At 40.1% G+C, this 18265-nt stretch overlaps 1 protein-coding gene across 1 annotated transcript in view; it reads right to left on the bottom strand.

Annotated features, from left to right (window-relative positions):
• BANK1 (B cell scaffold protein with ankyrin repeats 1) overlaps window positions 1-18265 on the bottom strand; it is a 181410-nt gene that overhangs the window by 21960 nt on the left and 141185 nt on the right. Inside the window, exons 10-11 of the mRNA XM_049786529.1 lie at window positions 971-1049; window positions 391-482 (exon numbers count right to left, since the gene is read on the bottom strand). Coding sequence (XP_049642486.1) covers window positions 391-482; window positions 971-1049 — 171 coding nt within the window. The remainder of the gene's footprint in view (window positions 1-390; window positions 483-970; window positions 1050-18265) is intronic.

The raw sequence follows: 18265 nt of genomic DNA, 5'->3' as shown, positions 1-18265 counted from the left end.
TCCCCTAACAATAAAAGGAGGCAGGAGGCAGTTCTCTTGTTAGTGGTGGTTGTCCTAAAGGTAAATGTCATGCTGATGATCAGTGATAAGGATCACTGGTGATGTCATAAAAATAACAGGCAAAATGACAATAAAATGTGTAATGGAAGAAACTTAGCACATTTGTCAGTGTCTATGACACTTAGGATTATCTAGCGCTGTTTACCAAGCATGCTAGTCTGGGCACTGTGTTTCATGGCCCCGTGTGCAGCTGAATGCTCATGGTGTACTCTTTGGATGGTTCAGCTATCTGCCAGCAGGAGCAGCTAGATATGACTGGTCCTTGTAGGTCCATTGAGGAAGATGGCAAAAACCAAAACCAAAACCAAAAACGGGCAGCTTGTGCAGTACCTGGTGGACTTTGGACCCTGAAGTTTCTGCCTGTGTGATGATATAGGGTGGTTGGCAGCACAGTGGTGTCTCCACTACCAAATGTTCCTCACCTGTGGGTGATGTGAGGTGGAGGAAGAGTTGTCATATAAGTTGGCAGCTGGGTGTGGATGGAGAAGAGACAGTGGGGCCGCTGGACACTCATGGGCCCACTGTGCAGTTAGTGCTCTGGACTGCCAGAAGACAAGTCATCTTCACACACCCAAGAATCCAGATAGGCCCAAGAGAAAAAATAAACCAGGTCCATTTGTGAGGACCAGGATCTGAGAAGGATGTGGCTTTTTTTACTAAAAAGTGTGAAAATATTTCATTTTCAGACAGATCATTTATATCTACCTGTCTTGGGCAGGAAAAAAACAGTGCTTGGTTATTCAGCATTAAACTTATTATGTATTATATGTATTTAAGTAGATGAGCTGTTCATTTCTATATGGTATTGTAGGCTGTACTTCAGTTAAGTTCCTTTCCCCCTTCACTTCAGTCTGATTTTGCCAGTTCATAAAACATAACATAAACATGCACAGGCAGGGAAAAAGCCTACCAGGAGAATGTGCCTGCACTGAAGTGGTGTCCTCCTCATCATTATCTTCGTGCCCATTATTTATGCTGGCTTCTTGTGTCTGAAAGAAAAGATAAGAATTCACCTTGAAAAGCCCGCATTTTAATCTACACCAGATCTACTGAGCAGTTCAAGGATCACTCCTGGCAAACATGGGGAATAGACAGAGCTGGGGATTGAACTGGGTCTGCTGCATTCAAGGCAAGTACCTTACCCCAGTGGCGATGTTAAGGATAACCACCTACTCTGAGGACTTCAGGGGAAACTTCTTATACGTCTGCCTGCCTGTGCCTGTGCTTCTGAATCCCCGAAGGTTTCCTCAGAGGCCTAGGGAGCGCACCCCCCCAAAAACTGCATTTTGAAGCTGCTGAGTAAGTACATTCTGGCTACGGGGGTTGCTGTCCAATAAGCTGAGATCTCTGGCCTGTGGAGGCTCTGCTCTGCTGTGCCTTTGTTCACTCTGAGGACTGTCAACTAGAGGCAGCAGAAGAGTGCTGCTTCGCTTTGCTTCACAGCCGGCACTTTTTAAACCAATGAACCCCACCAAAACACGCAGGAAAAATCACACTACAAGCGTGACAATGGGGAAACCTCGCAGGCAAACACCATCTACAGAGAATGAAGACGAAAGCTCAGATGACCTAATAAATTCCAACCACCTGATTAACCTTTCAGATAAGGAGTTTAGAATAGAAATATGGAATATGTTTGTAGAACTCAAAAAAAGCATAGATCGATCTGAAGAGAACACAAGGACAGAAATCAGAAAACTCCAAACTGAAATAACAGATCTGAAAACCACAGTTGCTCAACTGAAAACCTCAATGGATAGCCTCGCCAACAGGGTATGAGCAGCTGAGGAGAGAATCGGAGTACTGGAAGATGTGATGCAGAAAAACTCAACACAACAGACGAAATTGGAAAAGAACATTAAGACAAACGAACAGGCAATGGAAAAAGTACTCAAGGCATGCGAACAGATGAAAATAGAAGTCTTTGATAAACTCAACAGAAACAACATAAGAATCATTGGAGTCCCAGAGACCCAGGTAGGAGATCTCCAGGAAGAATCAACTGTCAAAGACATCATCAAAGAGAAACTCCCAGAGATAAAGACTACATGCAATCAAATCCTGCAAGCCCGAAGAGTACCAGCTAAAAGAGACCCAAAGAAAAACACCCCAAGACATATCCTTGTTACAATGACAAATCCCATAGATAGAGATAGAATACAGAAGGCAGCAAGATCAAAAAGGGAAATTACATTCAAAGGAGGACCCCTAAGACTTACAGCAGACATGTCACAAGAAACTCTCAAGGCCAGAAGACAGTGGTGGGATATTGTGACAAGACTGAAGGAAATGAATGCCTCACCGAGAATACTGTACCCAGCCCAACTCACGTTCAGGTTTGAAGGAAGAATACACAGCTTCATGGATAAACAACAGCTCAGAAACTTCACAGATGATAAACCAGCCTTAAAGGTAAAACTGACATGTCTACTCTAAAACAAGAGAGACAACAAACACAGCAAACTTATCTACAAAGATGACTTTAAATCCTATGACAATCATCTCCCTTAATGTCAATGGACTAAATTCACCAATTAAAAGACAGAGAGTGGCAAAATGGGTCAAAAGATGAATCCAACCTTCTGTTGCCTACAAGATACACATCTGAATAGTCAGAACAAACATAGACTCAAAATCAAAGGCTGGAGGAAAATCATCCAAGCAAACAACACTTTCAAAAAAGCTGGGGTGGCCATGTTAGTATCTGATGACACCAACTTTATACTCAGAAAAGTGGTAAGGGACAAAGATGGACACTATGTACTAATCAAGGGATATGTGCAACGGGAAGAAATCAGACTATTAAACATATATATATATATATATATATATGCACCCATATATATATATATATGCACCCAATGAGAGACCAACAAATTATCTAATACAAGTACTGACAAATCTGAAAGAAGACATTAATAATAACACAATAATTGTGGGAGACCTCAACACGGCCCTATCAACACTTGATTGGTCAACCAGACTGAAACCCAACAAAAACATACTAGCCCTGAAAAGAGTTATGGAAGAAAGAGGACTAGTAGATATATACAGGACACTCCATCCCATAAAACCTGGATATACATTCTTTTCCAATGTACATGGGTCATTTTCCAGAATAGACTACATGCTGACACATAAAACATACCTCTATAAAATCAAGAGGATAGAAAACTTGCAGGCTACCTTTGCTGACCACAGGGCTCTGAAATTAGATGTGAACTACAAAGCCACACAGAAGAAAAACTTTAACAATTGGAAATTAAACAGCCTGCTACTGAACAACCAGTGGGTCCATGATGAAATAAAAAAGGAAATCAAAACTTTCATGGAAACAAATGATAATGAAGACACAACTGCCAGAATCTATGGGACACAGCAAAAGCGGTCCTGAGAGGAAAATTTTTAGCTCTACAAGCACACATCAGGAAGGAAGAAGGAGCATACCTGAATAACTTAATGATGCAGCTCAAAAAATTAGAAAATGACCAACAAAAGGAAAAAAAAATAGGAAGACAGAAGGAAATAACAAAGCTGAAAGCAGAACTCAATGAAGTGGAAAACCAAAAAGCAATCCGAAAGATCAATGAAAGCAGAAGCTGGTTCTTTGAAAAGTAAACAAGATTGATAGACCATTGGCAAAACTCACAAAGAAAAAGAGAGAGAAATCCGATAACCCGTATTGAAATGAAAAGGGGGAGATCACGACAGAAATTGCAGAGATAAAAAGGGTAATCAAAGACTACTTTGAAAAACTGTATGCTACTAAACATGAGAACCTAGAAGAAATGGAAAAATTCTTGGACACTTATAACCTTCCACATTTAAGTAAGGAGGATGTAGCATATCTAAACACCCCCATCACTATTGAGGAAATTGAAACTGTAATCAAACATCTGCCCAAAAAGAAAAGCCCAGGCCCAGATGGTTTTCCTAATAATTTTTTTCAAATCTTTTAAGAGGAGCTACTACCAATCCTAGCCAAGCTCTTCCATAAAATTGAAAAAAATGGGAACACTCCCAAATAGCTTTTATGAAGCCAACATCACCTTGATACCAAAACCAGACAGATGCTGCCAAAAAAGAAAATTACAGACCAATATCCCTGATGAATGCTGATGCAAAGATCTTCAACAAAATCCTGGCAAATAGGGTCCAATGCATCATCAAGAAGATCATACACTACCACCAAGTAGGTTTCATCCCAGGAATGCAAGGAATGTTTAACATCCATAAATCTATCAACATCATACACAACATCAACAAGAAAAATAAAAATCACATGATCATATCAATAGATGCATTGATAAGGTCCAACACCCATTCTTGATCAAAACTCAGCAATATGGGAATGGAAGGAACATTTCTCAATCTAGTTGAAGCCATCTACCACAAGCCAATGGCAAATATTATCCTCAATGGAGAAAAACTAAAAGCCTTTCCTCTAAATTTTGGTACAAGACAAGGCTGTCTGCTCTCACCACTCCTCTTCAACATAGTACTGGAAGTTCTTGCTATAGCGATCAGGCAAGAAAAAGATCTCAAGGGAATCCAGATAGGAAAGGAAGAAGTCAAGCTCTCATTGTTTGCAGATGACATGATACTCTACTTAGAAAACCCTAAAGTCTCTACCAAAAAGCTTCTAGAAACAATAGATTCATATAGCAAGGTGGCAGGCTACAAAATCAACCTACAGAAATCAATGGACTTTTTATACACCAATAATGATAGGGAAGAGATGGAAGTCAGGAAGGCAATTCCATTTACAATAGTGCCACACAAACTCAAATATCTTGGAGTCAACTTGACCAAAGATGTGAAGGACCTATACAAAGAAAACTATAAAGCTCTGCTCCAAGAAATAAGAGAGGACATGGGGAAATGAAAACACATACCTGCTCATGGATTGGCAGAATTAACATCGCTAAAATGGCAATACTCCCCAAAGCATTATACAGATTTAATGTGGTCCCCTTAAAAATACTCATGACATTCTTCAAAGAAGTGGGTCAAACACTTATGAAGTTCATCTGGAACAATAAACACCCTCGAATAGCTAAAGCACTCCCAGGGAAAAGGAAAATGGGAGGCATTACTATCCCCAACTTTAAACTGTACTACAAAGCAATAGTTATCAAAACAGCATGGAATGGAATTAAAGACAGACCCTCAGATCAGTGGAATAGGCTTGAGTTCTCAGAGAACGTTTTCCAGATGTACAATTACCTAATTTTTGACAAAGGAGCAAGAAATCCTGAGTGGAGCAGGGAAAACCTCTTCAACAAGTGATGCTGGCAGAACTGGTTAGCCACTTGCAAAAATGTGAACATAGATCCCCAGTTAACATCATGTACGAAGGTAAAATCCAAATGTATTAAAGACCTTGATATCAGACCAGATACCATAAGGTATATAGAACAATACGTTGGTAAAACACCCCATGACATTGAGTCTAAAGGCATCTTCAAGGAGGAAACTGCACTTTCAAAACAAGTGGAAGCAGAGATCAACAGATGGGAATACATTAAATTGAGTAGCTTCTGCACCTCAAAAGAAATAGTGCTCATGATAGAAGAGTCACCCACCAAGTGGGAGAAACTATTCACCCAACACCCTTCAGATAAGGGGCTAATATCCGAAATATACAGGGTACTGACAGAACTTTACAAGAAAAAAACATCTAATCCCATAAAAAAATGGGGAGAAGAAATGAACAGACACTTTGATAAAAAAGAAATACAAATGGTCAAAAGGCACATGAAAAAATGCTCCTCGTCACTAATCAACAGGGAGATGCAAATCAAAACGACGATGAGATACCACCTCACACCGCAGAGTTTGGCGCACATCACAAAGAATGAGAACAATCAGTACTGGCGGGGATGTAGAGAGAAAGAAACTCTTATCCACTGCTGGTGGGAATGCCGTCTAGTACAGCCTCTATGGAAAGCGATAAGGAGATTCCTTTAAAATCTGGAAATTGAGCTCCCATTCGACCCTGCTATTCCACTCCTAGGGATATACCCTAAGAACACAAGGATACAATACAAAAACCCTTTCCTCACACCTATATTTATTGCAGCACTATTCACAATAGCCAGGCTCTGGAAACAACCAAGATGCCCTTCAACAGACTAATGGCTAAAGAAACTATGGTACATATACACAATGGAATATTATGCAGCCGTCAGGAGAGATGAAGTCATGAAATTTTCCTATACATGGATGTACATGTTATCTATCATGCTGAGTGAAATAAGTCAGAGGGAGAGAGAGAGAGAGACGCAGAATAGTCTCACTCATCTATGGTTTTTTAAGAAAAATAAGTCATTTTTGTAACAATCCTCAGAGACAATGAGAGGAGGGCTGAAACACCAGCTTACTCCATGAAGCTCACTACAAAGAGTGGTGAGTACAGCTATAGAAATAACTACACAGAGAACTACTATAATCATGTGAATGAATAAGGGACTGGAAAGCCTGTCTGGAGCACAGGTGGGGGTGGGGAGGGATGGAGGGAGATTTGGGACATTGGTGGTGGGAATGTTGCACTGGTGAAGGGGGTGTTCTTTACATGACTGAAACCTAATCACAATCATTTATGTAATCACGATGCTCAAATAAAGAAGAAAAAAATCACACACACACACAAAAGGATAACCACCTGACATCTAGTCTCTTTAAATGTTGCCACTGTGGTTTGTTAGGCTACATCCAAGTGTGAGTGTGTAAGCCCCTGGGCAATTGGACAGCCTGGATCAGGACGTCAGTCCAAGATTAGATTCTCACTCTGTTTTTAGTTTTGTGATATCAGTTCGGACATTTGACTTTGTGTATCACCTACAAGGTGTGTGGATCAGTACCCATTAGGTAGTGGAAGGGTAAAATGAGACTACGTGAAATGTATACTACAGGTACTATATAGTGCTCAATACAAAAATAATCTACATTTAGGCAGGGTGATGATATTGGTTTGGTAGAGGAATCATCAGTAATGAAGCAATAGTTTTTTTTTTAACTCTGTTTCTCTCAAAGTTATATAGCTGAAATAAAATATAAGCAACTCTCAGGTGTGTTAATGTGATTTTTGTTATTAGAAAATTTGAATTCTTTAAATTCTTTTTCAGTACTAGAGTGATTAGTTAATCAACAAATATTATGCTGGCCTACTATGTGCTAATAAGTTTCTACAATAAAAGATCAACTTAGGGGCCAGAGTGATAACATAGTGGGTAGGGTATTGGCCTTGAATGTGCCCAACCCTGTTTGATCCCTGGCATCCCATATGTTGGTCCCTGAGCCTGCTATGAATGTTTCCTGAACACAAAGCAAGGAGTAACTCTTAAACACTACTGGTGTGATTGAATTTAATGTAAAATTTAATTAATATTATAAATAATTGTTATTTTATCACTTATAATTAATGGAATATTATTATATATTAATGATATAATATTATATATTATATGTCAAATAATATATTTTTTATATTACTGTAGAATGAATAATATATTATTATAATTACTAAAGTTATTTGTTAATATTAATTTATATTAAATTTAATCATAAACCAGCAAATTGCCCGAAAACCAAAAGAACGTTATTTTAGAACGATTCATCATTTTAATGTATGAATATGTAACTTGCTCAGAGATGCAGAAAAAACAAGCTGATAACAAAATAACATTTTCATCACAAATAAAAAATAGGGACTTAAGTAATTTTATAATCAGGACATCTTGAGTGAGTAGTTTTTTGGTTTTGGACCTTATCCAGTGACACACAGGGGTTACTCCTGGCTGTGTGCTCAGAAATCACTCTTGGCTTGGGGGATGATATGGGATGCTGGGGGATCAAACCATGGTCCATCCTAGGTTAGTGCTTGCAAGGTAGGCGCCTTACTTCTAGCGCCACTGCTCTGGCTCCTTGTGTGAGTAGTTTTAATTAAAATTTATCTTTTGGGCCAGAGTTAGCACCAAGGGTAAGGTACTTGCCAGCATGGAGTGACCCCAGTTTGATCCCAGACACCAGAAGCAAAAAACGAAAACTTACCTTGGGGTCATACATCTCTGAACAAGCAAAAAACTCCAATTTAATAAATGATCAGCTAAACCAGATAATGTGATATTCCAGCTTATGGATAATCCCCACAGCACACTATGTTTAATAAAATTAAAGCTGTTCATTAGCAAGAGGTGACTTAAGAAATTCTATTGTTGTCGAGATATTGAAATCAGTTCCACATGGCTTTGGCAGCAAGTACTGTACAAATTGCTCTTAATATTCTTGATTTTGAGGGAGTGAATAAAAACAACTTTCACATGGCAGTTGGTTTCTAAATTATCTTGAGATTCTGAGGAAACTTGAATTAACCCATATCTTGCTCACTTCTAATCAAGTGACTTTTCTTTCCATTTGTAAAGCATATAGCAGTCTATAGAATAAGAAAAGTACCTTTTATAATCCACTGAAAGTAGACAAGAGAAGCTAAATGACAAGGAGGGCTACTCTTTCTGGGGAAGGGTGATGACAGGAGTAGAGGTGGTGGGGGTAGAGTGGGAAATGTTCAAGAGCCATTTCTCTCAGGCAGCCTGGAAAGCTGTGGAACCAGATTCAGGGATGGGATCCTGAGTAGGGGTGTAGGCCATGCCCAGGGTGAAATCCAAGCAGAGACTAAGCTTTGAAAGGGAGACTGACATTTCCCCAAGTGGGAGCCACAAAACCTCATCACTAAATGTCAGAAATGTCAGAATTGAGCTTACAGCATGGTCTCATGTGCTGTGCTCTGAGCTCAGGGAGGAGATGGTCTTTCCTAAACATGGCTCATGGACAGTGTGGGGATGTGAGGAAACAGATCTGGGGACAGTGTCCTTCCCACTCAGAAAGCAGCACATGGAACAACTCCACTGATCCAAGTCCCACAAGTCCCACAGCACATGAGGCACCAGCCAGAGGGTCCCCACTGCACAACTCTGACAGCCATGGAAGCTCCCATGTGAGACCTTGGTGAGACTCTGAGAGCATCACCTCCTTTCCTATGGCACCTGAGGATCACTGTACCATTTAAGCGCTGAATAATTATCTCCCCAACAGAAGATTGTTCAACCAATGGGTGAACTGACAACTGATTAGGTGGAAGAACCTAGACCTCCCTGCAAAGTAGAATGGGAGGGCAGAAGGGGCTGAATTGACCCTGTGCAGAGTGTGAGAGGAGCAGTGGGAAGGTATCCAGTCAGGAGGAAATCTGGCACCAGAACTTGTGTCTACACAGCAACCGTGGGTGAGAGAAGGATGGTGATTGATGCTGTTATGAAATAGCCCCCCTGTGAGGACAAGTGGGCTCTGGGGTTACAAGTTGATCTTTTTTGGCCACATGCAGCAGCACTCCAGGCTATTCCTGGCAGGGTCAGAGGACCATATGGGATGCTGGGGGATTAAACCCAGGTTAGCTGCATGTAAGGCAAATGCCCTCCCTACTGTGCTATCACTCTTACCCAACCAATAAACTCATTTGTGGGCCCCATGTTCATATTACTAGGTTATGTTTATGCTCAAATTTGTGTTCAGCAATATGAGTCAAAATTAGTATTCATTAGGTTGAAATAGAAAAAAGTGGAAGCCCTCAGAGCACTTTTGGTAGCTTTCTAGGCTGTCCTGATGTTCTCTTCTGGTGTGTGGGTCAGCACTGAGACAGTCATGCTTGCTCATGGGATTTAGCTGCACAGGGCTACCCCTGGCAGGACTGACCCCAGCTTGGGATGGCAGCTGTGAGGGGGAGGAAAAGGCTTTTCCAATGTTTTCATAGGCTGAGTCCTATATTTCCAGTTCTAAGGTGACATACCTTGCCCTATTGTCCTAGCAGAAAGCGAAGGAGGTGCCAACTTGGGTGTTCATCACTGGGCATAGCCAGAATTGGAAAGAAAAGGCAGTAGGGACAGGAAATGGGCAACCTGCTAGAAGTGAACATTGGAGTTTGGCACCAAAACTAGGAGCTGGCTTCCCACTGGATTCACCTGTTCAGATCTACTTGGCCTACCTGCAGTCACCTTGTGAAAGTCAGTAATGTCAATAGTGTGTGGAATAGAGTCTGAGCACCTCTGCTTTGACTAGCTAGAAGCTCATATATGTGACCTGCATCACCTGAACCCCAGTGCCCAGCCTTCTGGCAGAGTCCTAGCATAGACAACCTGGCAGCAGGAGACCTTACTGCTGAACTTACAGTTCTGAACTAGAAGTCAGCTGAAGCACTGGAGAGAAAACAATATTTCACCATGTTGAAGCGATTGTGGTTTGAATTATGAATTTAAATTATTTAAACCATTATGCTGGTTTAAATTCTCCAATCAAAACAAATGATAAAAAGTATATGTTTTCAGTTGGAATAACTTAAAATAGAAATGAAACAATGCATATTTACAGATTAGAGTAAGTGAAGAGGGTTGCATTTATGCTGGCAGTGAAAAGAGTCAGGGTCAGAGAAAAGCAGATAAAAAAACCCAGAACTATCTGAGACTGATAAACTTCAGTTGTGGTGGGTGTTATCTGTTGAAAAAGACAAATTGTAGGTTTACTCCTATCAGAAAATATGTGTTTTCTGACAGGAAAAGCATAGGTATTCTTTTATTTATTTATTTATTTATTTTTATTTAAACAACTTTATTACATACATGATTGTGTTTGGGTTTAAGTCATGTAAAGAACACCACCCAACACCAGTGCAACATTTCCATCACCAATGTCCCAAATCTCCCTCCTCCCCACCCAATCCCCGCCAGTACTCTAGACAGGCTTTCTATTTCCCTCATACATTCTCATTATTAGGATAGTTCAAAACGTAGTTATTTCTCTAACTAAACTCATCCTTGTTTGTGGTGAGCTTCATGAGGTAAGCTGTAACTTCCAGTTCTTTTCTCTTTTGTGTCTGAAAGTTATTATTGCAAGAATGTCTTTCATTTTTCTTAGAACCCATAGATGAGTGAGACCATTCTGCACCTTTCTCATTCTCTCTGACTTATTTCACTCAGCATTATAGATTCCATGTACATCCATGTATAGGAAAATTTCATGACTTCATCTCTCCTGACAGCTGCATAATATTCCATTGTGTATATGTACCACAGTTTCTTTAGCCACTCATCTGTTGAAGGGTATCTTAGCTGTTTCCAGAGTCTTGCTATGGTAAATAGTGCTGCAATGAATATAGGTGTAAGGAAGGAATTTTTGTATTGTATTTTTGTGTTCCTAGGGTATATTTCTAGGAGTGGTATAGCTGGTTCATATGGGAGCTCGATTTCCAGTTTTTGGAGGAATCTCCATATTGCTTTCCATAAAGGTTGAACTAGACGGCATTCCCACCAGCAGTGGATAAGAGTTCCTTTCTCTCCACATCCCCGCCAACACTGCTTGTTCTCATTCTTTGTGATGTATGCCAATCTCTGGGGTGTGGGGTGGTACCTCATAGTTGTTTTGATTTGCATCTCCCTGATAATTAGTGATATGGAGCATTTATCATGTGTCTTTTGGCCATTTGTATTTCTTCTTTGTCAAAGTGTTTGTCCATTTCTTCTCCCCAATTTTTGATGGGATTAGATGTTTTTTTTTTCTGTAAATTTCTGTCAGTGCCTTGTATATTTTGGAGATTAACCCCTTGTCTGATGGGTATTGGGTGAATAGTTTCTCCCACTCAGTGGGGGGCTCTTGTATTCTGGGTGCTAATTTTTTTTGAGGTGCAGAAGCTTCTCAGTTTAATATATTCCCATCTGTTAATCTCTGCTTTCACTTGCTTGGAGAGTACAGTTTCCTCTTTGAAGATGCCTTTAGTCTTAATGTCCTGGAGTGTTTTACCTACGTGTTGTTCTATATATCTTATGGTTTCAGGTCTGATATCGAGGTCTTTAATCCATTTGGATTTAACCTTCATACATGATGTTAGCTGGGGGTCTAAGTTCAATTTTTTGCAAGTGGCTAGCCAGTTGTGCCAACACCACTTGTTGAAGAGGCTTTCTTTGCTCCATTTAGGATTTCTTGCTCCTTTATCAAAAATTAGGTGACTGTATGTCTGGGGAGCATTCTTTGAGTATTCAAGCTAATTCCACTGATCTGAGGGCCTGTCTTTATTCCAATACCATGCTTTTTTGATAACTTTTGCTTTGTAGTACAGTTTAAAGTTGGGGAAAGTAATTCCTCCCATATTCTTTTTCCCAAGGATTGCTTTAGCTATTCTAGGGTGTTTATTGTTCCAAATGAATTTCAAGAGTGCCTGATCCACTTCTTTGAAGAATGTCATGGGTATCTTTAGAGGGATCACATTAAATCTGTACAATGCTTTGGGGAGTATTGCCATTTTAATGATAATCCTGCCAATCCATGAGCAGGGTATGTGCTTCCATTTCCGCGTGTCCTCTGTTATTTCTTGGAGCAGAGTTTTATAGTTTTCTTTGTATAGGTCCTTCACATTTTTAGTCAAGTTGATTCCAAGATATTTGAGTTTGTTTGGTACTATTGTGAATGGGGTTGTTTTCTTAATGTCCATTTCTTCCTTATTACTATTGGTGTATAGAAAGGCCATTGATTTTTGTGTGTTAATTTTGTAGCCTGCCACTCCAATGATTCTTAAGTTGTTTCTGTTGAGCTTATCATAGACTTCTATTTTCATCTGTTCCCATCCTTTGAGTAATTTTTCCATTGTTTGATCATTTGCTTTAAGGCTTTTTTCCAATTTCTTCTGCTGTATGGAATTGTTATTCATCTCATCTTCCAGTGTACTAATTCTATCCTCAGCTGCTGTTAACCCGTGGGAAAGCTCAACCATGTTTTTCTTCAATTAATCTACTGAGTTTTTCATGCCTGTTATTTGGCCTGAAATTTCAGTTTGGAGTTTTCTGATTTCTAACTTCATATTCTCTTGATTCTTACTAGTGTTCTCTTCTATACTTTCTTTGAGTTCTTTGAACATCTTCCACATTGCGACTCTAAACTCCTTATCTGAGAGACTGACTAGATGGTTGGTCATGTTCAAGCCATCAAAGTTGTCATTGTCATTCTCTGTGTCTGGCACTGGCCTGCATTGTTTCCCCATTGTTACACTTGTATTGTGGGTTTTTCTACGTGTTGTGGTTGTATTCATTGGCTAAATGATGTGCATGGCCAGGAAGCGAAGCAGAGCGACCATGCTCCTCTGGCTTCACCCTTTCTGGGCTTGTAAACTCACCTCCAGGGAAGGCTCCAGGGAAGGTGAGCCGTCTGTAGATGAGCCACACACAGGATGAAATCAGGCCGAAAATGGAGCACAGCACAGAAGACAGGCAGATAGGGGTGCTGGCATCTGAGTTCCAGCAGAGTTCCTCAATTCTGTCTCTCATTCTGAAGCAGGCAGGATCACCGGCAGGAACACTGATGAAATCCAGTTTCAGGCAGCTGGAAACCGCATGGCCCAATATGGCTTCTGCGCCCTTCTGACCTCCAGCAGAAATCAGCAGGAATCAGTGTGTGTATGCCCCAAACCACCCCTGAAGCAGGCAGGATCACCAGCAGGAATGCTGATGAAATCAATCTCAGGCAACTAAAAACAGCATGACCCAAGATGGCTTCTGCACCTTTCTGACCTCCAGCAGAAACCAGCAGGAATCAGTGTGTGTATGTCCCGAACCACCTCTGAAGCAGACAGGATCACCGGAAGGCTTATGAAATCCAGTCTCAGGCAGCTGGAAACTGCATGGCCCAAGGTGGCTTCTGCGCCCTTCTGACTCCTGGCAGAAACCCGAGCAGAGATATTCTTAAAGTTTATATTATTGAAAATTCCTTTCAATAAATGTTTATGTGACATAAGATGTAAACATTAAGTTACACTGGGGCTAATCCTAGTTTATAGATTTAGAAGAGACAATTCGTTTTTAGAGAACATTTCAAAGAGGGAAGATCAACAATGGAAGAAGTGACTGGTGGGAGAGTAAACCTGTAATTAGTAAGCAGGTAACAAGGAGGACAAGTGAGGGCTCCTATGGAAATAGCAGGGGAGGGCATGAAGACATAATTAAACATAAGGATAGAATATTCTTTTTATATACTTCAACACATCATAATAGCCTCTTTTCCCATAATAATGCTTTTACATTTAGGGCCTGGGGCAATTACCCAAGTAGTAGATCACACCCATTTTCCAGTGCCACTGGCCATTTAAATTTTTTAGATTTAAATTAAGGAGATTAGCAGCAATATTCATAAGTAGAGCAGTATCTAAAGCCAAAGAAACTTACAAGATATGTGTGCAGCCCCCCAAAATCACTTTCTTTATGCAATGCTACCATTTCCATCTCATACCAGATTCCAGGGAGATCAACTCTCAGACTTTACCACTCCACTTAACACTAATAAATCCATTGCCAAAATATATGCTTTTATTTACCTAAATACAAAGGTATTTAAAGACATTTTTTTTCTCCAGAAAGAAGATGCATTCTATGTCCCAAAAGAACCCAAATTCATAAGGGAATAAATGTGATAATGGAACAAGTCTGTTTTAAAGAAAAATTTCAGTTCATTTAAGGTAAAATAAAATAAAACCATTGGTGTGTAAAAGGAACAACATTGTTATTAAAGAAATACATTTCTCCTACACCCACATGTAATATCAAAATAGAAGACAATCAATAAAAGCAATAAGCTCACTTTGGAAGACAAACACTAAACACTAACTTCTTGCCCTAATAGCTTTTAACTTTTGTTGTGGGGCCACAGCCAGCTGTGCTCAGAGGACTATGTTATGGTGCTGAGGATTTGATATGAGTCGGGGTTGTGTGAAAGTGCCTTACTGTCTTTCTGGCCCTAGCATTCTGCTTTTGTAATGATAAAAAAGATTTTATTTTGTGGGATCTCAGCCATGTCTTCTCTATTCTAGTTTCTGTAAATGAGTTTTGTTCTCTTTATTCCACCACAGAAAACTGCATAGCTTCTTGCTGTGACTTGGCAGATTTTAATTGCTCGTGGGGATAAATTTTTAATATTTGCATTTATAATTTAAAAGAAATCAGGACTGGGGGACTAGAATGATCTTACAACAGGGAGGACATTTGCCTTGCATGTGGCCAACCTAGGTGTGATCCCCTGCACCCTGAGGCTACCAGGAATTATGTTCTGAGCACTGCCAAATATAGGCTCATCCCTCCAAATAAGGAAATTAGGGCCAATTTAATAGAACCTGGGTGACTAGTATTTACTGTTATTTGGAAGTTTAGGAACATCTAATTTTACATCAAATATAAAATTTGCTTAATGCAGTTTACTTCAGCTTTACTTGGACATATCTTTCGTTTTTACTAAGGTGGCCCTGCAGTATAACATGTTAGTTTTAGGTGTGCATCACTGAAAATAGCACACACATGCTATGTTGATGCCAGTATGAGTCAATGTAGTTTACATGTGGATCTGGCTTAATACAAGTCATTGTGTCAACATGTCAAATGCATGTCTCTAACATAGACAGCTAATTCTAAATGGTTATGCCATTTGATGAGAGAATGGGTTCACAGTAGGTTATGTGAAGTTTGTAACAGTTCTGTTAAAGTGAAATCCACCAGTGTCAATCCTATCTTTGGCATCCCTACAATGGCACAAAGCTAAACTTCAACAAATAATTCTGAAACAAATGAATTGACAGGCCATATTCCTTTTATAAAAGTAAAGGTAGAGCAAAGTTTATCCTCACCAATGGTAATTTGCCAAGGAATTGGAAAACCTTTCTATCTGGCCTGCTGGCTTTATATATTTTAAGTGCTCTGACCCATTCCACCTGTGCTAGTTTTTAAATGGTCTGTAAGGTCCTTTAAAGGTCTAATGTTAAAAGTAACTTGTGGCCACTCTTCTAGTTTATGTCCTCCTGAGCACACATCTCCTGTCTCCCTGGCTTGTCTTTGTATTTCTTTGCTGTCTATTTCCACTCTTGGATAGCCCATGTTACCTTTGGAATACAGAAGTTTAAATAAAAACTATCTTGCTTCCAAAAAAGTAATTTGTGTAACATTTGTGTCAGATATTATTCTTTTTTTTCTTTCTCTCTTTTTTTAATTCATTCTTTTTTGTGTGGTGGGGGTGGTGGTGGTGGTGGTGGGCAGACATTATTTTAAATTTTGTATTTATATTGAATTATTTAATCCCCCAAACAATTTTGTTTTGCTTTGGGGCCACACTCAACTGTGCTCAGGGATACTCCTGATAGTGCATTGGAAACTATTTGTAGTGCTAGGAATGGAACCCAGGTCTCCTTTCTTTAATACCAGACCTACTCCATTGTACTATTCCTATAGCCCTCAGAATAGTTTCATGATTGAACAGATGCAAAGCTGGTCCTAGTTGCTAAATAACCAGTACATGCTCTGCTGTCTGATAATACACAACAAAGATAATTAGGTGTAAAACATGTATGTTATCAGTCATCCACTGTGCCAAATGACATCAACTCTGCTTCTAAATAGAAATGCGAAAATTCCTTGTGTATAAGTTTGGTGTGTTTGTTGGTCTCTCTTGTCTTAAAGTAGACCTTTCAGTTTTTCCTTTAAGGCTGGTTTTGCATTTGTGAAGTTTTTGAGTTGTGGCTTATCCGTGAAGCTATGTATCTTTCCTTCAAACCTAAACGTGAGTTGAGCTAGGTGCAAAATCTAGGTGAAGCCTCCATTTTATTCAGTCTTGTCACAATACCCCACCACTGTTTTCTGGCCTTGAGACTTTCTTGTGACAGGTCTGCTGTAAATCTTATGGACGTTCCTTTGAATGTAATCTCCCTTTTTTTTGGGGGGGGGGGGTCACACCCAGCAGCGCTCAAGGGTTATTCCTGGCTCTATGCTTAGAAATTGCCCCTGGCAGGCACAGGGCACCATATGGGATGTTGGGATTTGAACCACCATCCTTCTGCATGAAAGGCAAGCACCATATTTCCATGCTATTTCTCCGGCCCCGTAATTTCCCTTTTTGATCTTGCTGTTTTCAGTATTCTATCTCTATCTGTAGGATTCATTGTGACTAGGATGTGTCTTGGGATGTTTTTCTTTGGGTCTCTTTTAGCTGGTACTCTTTGGGCATGCAGGATTTGATTGCATGCAGTCTTTAGCTCTGGGAGGTTTTCTGCGATGATGTCTTTGACTGTTGATTCTTCCTGTGGATACCCTTCCTGGACCTCTGGGACTCCAATAATTCTTATGATGTTTCTGTTGAGTTTATCAAAGACTTCTATTTTCATTTGTTTACATTCTTTGAGTACTTTTTCTATTACATGATCATTTGCCTTAAGGTTCTTTTCCAGTCTCTTCTGCTGTATGGAATTGTTCTGCATTTGATCTTCCAGTTCACTGATTCTGTCCTCGGCTGTTGTTGCCCTGCTGGAGAGGCTCACCATCAGTTGAACTACAGTGTTTTTCAGATCTGTTATTTTATTTGGAGTTTTCTGATTTTGTTCTTTGTATTCTGTTCAGCTAGAACTGTGTTTTCTTTGATTTCCATGAGGATCCTTCATATTTCTATTCTAAACTTCTTATCTGTGAGGTTAATTAGATGGTTTGCATTTTTTGTATCATCAGAACTATCATCTTCATTCTCTGTGCATGGTGTTTGCCTGCGAGGTTTCCTCTTTGTCATACTTGTAGTTTAATTTTTTTTCTGCATGTTATGATGGGGTTCATTCCTTAGAAAGAGTGCACGGCCGTGAAGTGAAGCAGAGTGGCCATGCTCTTCTCGACCCTCTAGGAGAGTGATTTTGCTGGGCCCTTCTCGGCCCACTCAGGAGAGGTTCAGGACACAGGACAGTAGAAAAACATGCACAGTGACACTCACAGTCTCTCTCAATTGGTAATCATTCAGCAGGGCCAGGTTCCTCTGGCCTGATGTCACATACCTGTCTTTTTGCAAGTTACCTCTATATTTAGTTTTCACTCTGGGACTCAGTGTTCTTTGGCTTTCCTGCCCAAGCAACTCTAGGAGAGCAATTTTGCTGGGCCCTTCTCGGCTCACTCAGGAGAAGTTCAGGACACAGGACAGTAGAGAAACATGCACCAGAAATGCAAAAATCCAACCATTCTGGACTACCTTCTCAACGCTCCTGTGTCCTGGACCTTGGTCTTCCCTGCCCATCATTCCCATCTACCTTCTTTAGAGTTGAGCTGTCTAGTCCATAAAGGGTGGAGCCGGAAGAGTGTGGTCATTCTGCTTTGTGGCTGTG

This window comes from Suncus etruscus, chromosome 14 (assembly GCF_024139225.1).
Source record: "Suncus etruscus isolate mSunEtr1 chromosome 14, mSunEtr1.pri.cur, whole genome shotgun sequence".
Lineage (NCBI taxonomy): Eukaryota > Metazoa > Chordata > Mammalia > Eulipotyphla > Soricidae > Suncus > Suncus etruscus.
Note: the sequence above shows the minus strand (reverse complement) of the source record. Positions and strands in the feature narration are given on the sequence as shown.